The following is a 6,628-nucleotide window of genomic DNA, read 5'->3' on the forward strand; positions in this document are numbered from 1 at the left end:
AAAAAAATAACATCTTTTGTTGCCATCATTTGAAGTGACTTCCCTCAATCTGAAATGGTTTGTTGTAGTCAGAAGCAGGTGATCTTGTCCTAGTAATTTCGTCAGTAGACATGACAGTATGGAAACGTGTTGAGTCGCGGTGCAAGACAGACTATTAACCACGAAGTTCGTAACTGGATCAGAGAGAAAAGAGCGATCCATTAGGTCTGATTCACTAAACATGTGGCCAATCGGACGGCGGCGCGTGTGTGGTGGTCAATTTTGATTGCGTTCTTCCTCCTTTACAAAATTGGGATATCCATTGGGGCACACCCCAAGTATCATACTTCCACCTTATATACGCTACTGGTGTGTGATATCCCTCCTATATAAGATTTCTTTATTTTTTCAATTCACAATAACACTAGCTATAATAAATGTCATGATTATTTCCAACAAACTTCCATTAAAATCATCATCATTTCCAACATCACTTACATATTCAAACTCAGTCTCGTTCCTTCCCTCTCTCATATCCAATCGACAATAACCTCAAACTCATATCCAATAACATGTTACTCCTAGCGGTGTCTCTTCATAGATCTTGACTCACTCCTCCACAACAACAATCATTACATCAAAAACATTCTCAACAATTCCAAAACCCTATTTTCTTTCCCTCCAATTTCCTCCTCTCTCTTCGACTTCAAATTCTTCTTTTCTTGTGTCCCACCTCACCTCTCTTTCTCCAAACTCCACCCTTTCCTCCCAAAACACTATCTCTCCTTCGATCACCCTTCCTCCACTTTCAATCTCCTCTCATCTCCTCGATTCCATCACTCAACTCCTCCACGGTTACCCTAGGGAACCCGACACCGACTTCCATTCCGAATAGTATAAATATTGCTGAACATTAACCGCAGTGAGACAGTAGGCGGCAAGGATTGAAGAGAAAGTTCGAGGATTAATTTTGGCGGGAGTTTAGTAGAGGATCTTCTTCTCCCATCCAATACGTAAAAACTTGCCAATTAGAGATTAGACAGGAAGAAGAGTGTTCAGTCAATAAAACGGCACCGTTCCATCCTCTGATCTCACTCACATATTCAAAACTCAGTTTGGTTCGTTCCCTCTCTCATATCCAGCCGACAATGGCTTCAAACCCAGATCCAATAACATGTTACTCCCATACTCACCGCATCCTTCTCTTCATAGATCTCGACCCACTCCTCCACAACAACAATCACTTCATCAAAAACATTCTCTCCACTTCCAAAACCTTATTTTCTTTCCCTCCAATTTCCTCCTCTCTCTTCGCCTTCAAATTCTTCTTTTCTTCTCTCCCACCTCACCTCTCTTTCTCCAAACTCCACCCTTTCCTCCCAAAACACTATCTCTCCTTCGATCATCCTTCCTCCACTTTCAATCTCCTCTCTAAAACCCTCTCTTCCCTCCCTCATTTCCCTTTTCCACATCACCCCAAAGCCTCTCACCTCCTCGATTCCATCACTCAACTCCTCCATGATTACCCCTGGGAACCGGATACCGACTCCACCTCTCTTCTTGTTCCCCCCAATTTAATTCTCTTGTTTACCCCCTTGTTTAATTCCTTCCATTCCATTGCCGCATTTTTCGATTCCGATGAAAAAAATTTGCGAAACGAGGGTTCCTTTTGTGATAGGTTTTTGGGGTTTTTCGGGAGTGTGAGTCGTAGGTTTGGCTCCAAGGGTGTTCATTGTAGTTGGATTGGTGTTAATAGCAATTGTGTGAGTGAGAATAGTGGCGATGATGACGAGGTTGGAAAGATACGTGGGTTGTTTGATATTGGGGCTAGGAAATTAGGTTGGGGTTTTTGCTCTTTGGATTCAATTTTGTTTGGTTCTGCTCTTGTTCCTTTTGGTTTGATATATCCCAAAATTGGGGTTTCGTGCTTTTCTTTTCGTTGTTGTTCTAGGGAAGTTCAGGTGCAATTGAGTCTTAGGATATTGGATGTTAATGGGAGTCCAATTGAGTATAACTGTTGTGATCTTGAAGTTTTGGATTTGAGAGGTTTTAGTAGAGGGGAGGATGTGAATTTACAAGGTGGTGGTTGTTATGGAAAGAAGGAGAGATTGTGGAATGTGTGTTCAGGTGGAACGTCGAAGTTGCAAGTTAAGGTTGTGAGGAAGTGTGATGCGTTTGCTGATTTGAGGGATTGTCTCTCTGATTCAGTTCTGGTGCGCGAGGTTTTTAGTGAATCTAAGAAGGGAGATTCGGGTGAGTTTTTCGCTGGTAGGGTTCTTGAATTGCTAGCGACTGAAATTGGCTGTCAGGGGCGGCGAAAATCTGTTCCGGTCTGGGAGATCTTGTTGAGTTTTCTTTATAAAGAAGGTTACTGGGCTTTGGTTTCCGTTGACAATGGAAAAAGTGGTGGTTCTTGTGTTGGTATTCTTAGGCCTTTTACTGTTTCTTCAGCTCTTTTATCTGTCTTGGAGGATTCACAATTGGCTATTGATTTTGATGGAGCAAATATGGATTGTGTTATTAAGGCAGGTGTTTGCGAATCAGATCGCAAATTCAACAAGAATGCGAATTTGTTGGATACTCAGGTCAAGAGTGCTGTGGGAATGAAGGGTAAGAGGAAAAAGAAGATAACAGATTTAAATACTCTTCGAAACCTCACGTGGAGCTCCTTTTGTGATTTGGTATATAATCAATTTGAGATGGATCTGCATGAGGTTTATTATGCAATGGAATGTAACAAGTCGAAGAAGTTGAAGTTTTTGAAATGCTGGATGAAACAGGTGAAAAAATCTAGCTGCTGTGATCTGATTTTGTCAGAAAAACCCAAGCCGGATACGATCATTGTAGAAGAGAGTGACAGTAAATTGATTGAGTTACCTCAAAATGGTGAAGAGCCAATCCCAACGGTGGTTGTGTCAGCTGGAATTAATACCGAGGCTGCTACGATACAGGATGATGGTGCGCTTGATTTTAGGTCAGAAACATCGGAAGCGTTTTTTAGTAATCTTTCCAACAGGATCCAACAGGGAATTGAATCTGATGTCATAGACCTTGGAGCTTTGGCAGAGCGACTTGTAAATTCATCTATATACTGGTTACGTCAGAAGGTTGATACAGAAACAATTCCTGAGATCCATTCTCCTATGAAAGATAATAATGTTCGTCGTAGGATGGTTGTGTCTGAACTAATAAAACTACTGTTGAAGGAGCCCAAGGAGATAGCTGCAAAGCATAAAAGCAGAAATTCGTCCTCTCAGGCATCTGATGCAGGACCAACTACAATAATCACAGAACATGCTGTTAGATTGTATCCTTTTATCGAGTTTTCCTTAATTTATTCTTATGATGACGCATATTTCTTTTCTAGTTCTAATCACTTGTGAAATTTGGGAACTTTTGTTTCATGCTTTCCTTAGTGAGAATTAGATATGAACTGCAGATTTTATTTCGAATGGAAATTTTGCAATCAGAGGATGGAGGTGGAATCGAAGATTCATGTAAACAGAAGTTTGTTAAACAAATATGCCTTCTTCTAGAGAACATTCAGTGCCACATGGAAGGGGGATTCTTTGGTGATTGGAATCTTGAAAATTATGTCGCAAAGATCATAAAAAGCAGGTACAAGCTTATATAACTCAATTGAGATGTTTTATATGTTGACTGATGCTTCCTCTGAAATGTTATATTTATGGTTTAGCATGAACTATGAGGATTTATAGAACTATTAATTTCTGTTTGGAGTGCAGTCAATAACTCGGTTTATTTTCATTTTACTGCTATTATGACAATATATGAAATTTTTGTGGCTTGCTTCTTGTTCTGTTATGTTCTAGAGCTTTTGAGTTTCTTTTTGTTTGTTTCTCTTTTTCCATGGAAAGTGGAAACATTGAACTTTTGTGGATAACTGCATAAAGTAAAGAAAGCATGAACACTTATGATTGTGAAACCCTACAAATTTCAGGTATTCTCACACCCTTGAAGACATTGTTCATAAAATCTACAACAAAATGGACTTGCTTCTGTTTGCAAATGAGGATGAAGACCTGGATTGTTTATTTAACAGTGAGGAGAGCAACAGATCATTGAATCTAAAAGTATCCAGAGATGAGATGGGTGAAAATGACATCAGTAATGGACCTTTCTCAGCAGAAAACGAGCGTTTTCATTTGCAGAAGAATGTTAGCGAAAAATTCCAAAGAATTATAGAGAGGGATGATGATAAAAAACTAATTGAAGCTATCGAGAGGAGAGAGAGGGCACACAGATTTTCATACATCAAACGTCGGATGCCTGCTTTGCGAGTTTGGGCCCCAAAACAGAAGGGTATGAAGTCCAAGACAGATCACCTTTGGAAGGTTTCAAAAAGAAAGGAGCGGCCAAGGGCATGTTATGACACAGTATGTGAGACGCCAATGACAAAAAACAAACAGTCAAGCCCGCAGACAATAGGTTCAGATGATGAGAGTTACATGGCTAATGGGAGTCAAATATGTGGTTCAGTTTCTAAGGCATTGTTTCAGGTATAATCTTTGATGTGATTAAACCATCTGATTTTGACAGACAGAGAAATTGTATATGCTTACTTGAAGAGCAAATCAAGAAAAATTCCGAATACTAGATATCACGTAACATGCTATAGATGTTTCAGATTTTGGTATTCAACCAGTAATGGTGGAATGTCAATGTTTGGACTCTGGAATCAAATGTTTCCCAGTATTTACGTACATGTCAGCTGATTCATTATATTAAATAGTAAATACATCATTTGTTCAATTTGATGCATTTGTTAAATTGAAGTTTTTATTCTAACAGCTACTGAACTCCCTTTTCATTCGTCCTTGACATCCCGTTTATGTAGAATAAGCCACACAAATTGCAAACTACATCTAGAAAGATATTTTCCTTTTATCCAATCTGCAAGTTCAGCCTCTCTTCTGTGCTATTTTTCATCTATTTCCCAATCATTTATTCTTTAATCAATTATCTCTTGATAGGTATTGATGTCCTTAGTAAAATGATTTTTCTGCACACCACAATCCTAAGTTGATCATTTAAGCAATCAAAGATAGCTAAATTGCATCAGTCCTATTGTTAAATTAGAGTTTCAACCCAAAAAATGATTTACTTCATAAACCTGGGGTCTTGGTACTGAAGTGCATGCTTGGTTCTGGGTTGGGGAATCTTAAGACCATGGTTTTGAAGGTTGCCAATTAAGTATTTGTGCCTACACAAGTTGATGGTAAAATCTGTGATTGAAATTTTCAACTATCTTGGGTGAGTTTAAGATATGGACTTCCTGACACTTTTTTCTCAGATGAAAATATGACTCCCAGCAGTAACAACTGAAATTTGTAAAATAGAAATGAGCTAAGTCTGGTATTACTTTTTTCATTTTTTTGATTAATTAAAAAGTGGAATATGGGATGCATAGTTTGTGCCTTATGTCCTATTAATGATTATCCATTGTCTGGTTATTATAAGTCAGTTTAGGTCAGGAGTTGTTTAATCACTCTTGAAATGTATCAACTGTTCCGTGGTTTGTTTCTCTTTCTAAATAAACCTACTGCAGGTTTGTATATTTGATATTCCTTATTACTTTTTCCTTATATGTTTCTTATTTTTTTAGTCCATAGAACATTAATTTGTTATTTATCTTATCCAACAAAAATTATTGTCCTATATTCTTCACAGGAAGATTTTGTCCAGTAATATGTGGAAATCAGCTTACTTTTGGCTATTGATGTGCGATTTAATCTTAGAAAAGCATCTTCATAGACATTGTGTTCTTCTAGTTATCCAAATAAAGAATCCTTCATAGATTGTTTTGTCCCAATAGGTATTTGACATCGTCATATTATATCTCAGTTGTGTTTTTGAGCTTTCAATTTCAAGTACAAGCTTTGTGTAGTTTGCTATTTAATGTTGCTTTCTGTTATCATTACTAGATATCTACTAACAAGCAGAAATACTGCTTTAGGTCTGAATATTATGTGATGTCAGTGTGTTGGTTAGAGTGTTGGTAAAGTTTGTAAAACATCATTAAGAATTGTTTCCAAAAATAAGTTCGGTTGATTGTGATAGAAAACTAAACATAGAAATATAAACTTAATTTGGTTATGCGGCTAGAATTTGTATTACAACCGAAAATCTCTAGTTTACGTAATTCTAAGAAAAAACAAAGACAAATTAAGATATACACTTCATATCTAAATTTTTTTCGAGTCTTGGTCCTTCCTTTCAAGAATTTTGAAGTTTGGTATCTTCCAACTTTAAGGTGAGCAATTTATTTTAGAGAATAAAATAATATTATTTATTGAAATTAAATTAATATTTTGATGTAAACAAATAAAAGTTAAATAAAGACTCTAATTATGATTCTAAATTATGTGTTAATTTAACATGTGCTTTTGAGTGTAATAATCTAAGATAGGTACAAAGCAAAAGCAAGAGAAGAGAACTCAATTTAGAGAAAGTGCTAAAAATGAACAAAACTGAACCAAGAACGTTCTTGACATACTCTGGAAAATCAAGAATGTTCTCCACGATTCTATCATTTTCAGCAAACAAGATCAAATCAGTTTTTAATGCAAAAAAAGCTCTTGCAAATCGCAAATGGATTTTCAGTTCATATACTAGGAAAATACAACTC

At 37.0% G+C, this 6,628-nt stretch overlaps 1 protein-coding gene across 1 annotated transcript; it reads left to right on the forward strand.

Annotated features, from left to right (window-relative positions):
* The first annotated feature begins 665 nt into the window (after nt 1-665).
* On the forward strand, nt 666-5,963 carry LOC101515304 (uncharacterized). The gene is made up of 4 exons (XM_004513202.4): nt 666-3,286; nt 3,406-3,597; nt 3,941-4,499; nt 5,671-5,963. Exons 1-4 carry the CDS (start codon nt 1,128-1,130, stop codon nt 5,686-5,688), a joined length of 2,928 nt encoding a protein of 975 aa, XP_004513259.1. The 5' UTR covers nt 666-1,127; the 3' UTR covers nt 5,689-5,963.
* The last annotated feature ends 665 nt before the right edge of the window (nt 5,964-6,628 follow it).

The sequence above is a fragment of the Cicer arietinum genome, chromosome 7, assembly GCF_000331145.2.
Source record: "Cicer arietinum cultivar CDC Frontier isolate Library 1 chromosome 7, Cicar.CDCFrontier_v2.0, whole genome shotgun sequence".
In the NCBI taxonomy this organism is placed as follows: Eukaryota; Viridiplantae; Streptophyta; class Magnoliopsida; order Fabales; family Fabaceae; genus Cicer; species Cicer arietinum.

What these genes read in the sequence shown, in the direction of transcription:
- LOC101515304 (XM_004513202.4), top strand. Translation starts at nt 1,128, where the DNA reads ATGGCTTCAAACCCAGATCCAATAACATGTTACTCCCATACTCACCGC. An exon ending in ACAGAACATGCTGTTAGATT is followed by an intron (nt 3,287 to 3,405) that starts GTATCCTTTTAT and finishes AGTGAGAATTAG; the next exon opens with ATATGAACTGCAGATTTTAT. An exon ending in GCAAAGATCATAAAAAGCAG is followed by an intron (nt 3,598 to 3,940) that starts GTACAAGCTTAT and finishes TACAAATTTCAG; the next exon opens with GTATTCTCACACCCTTGAAG.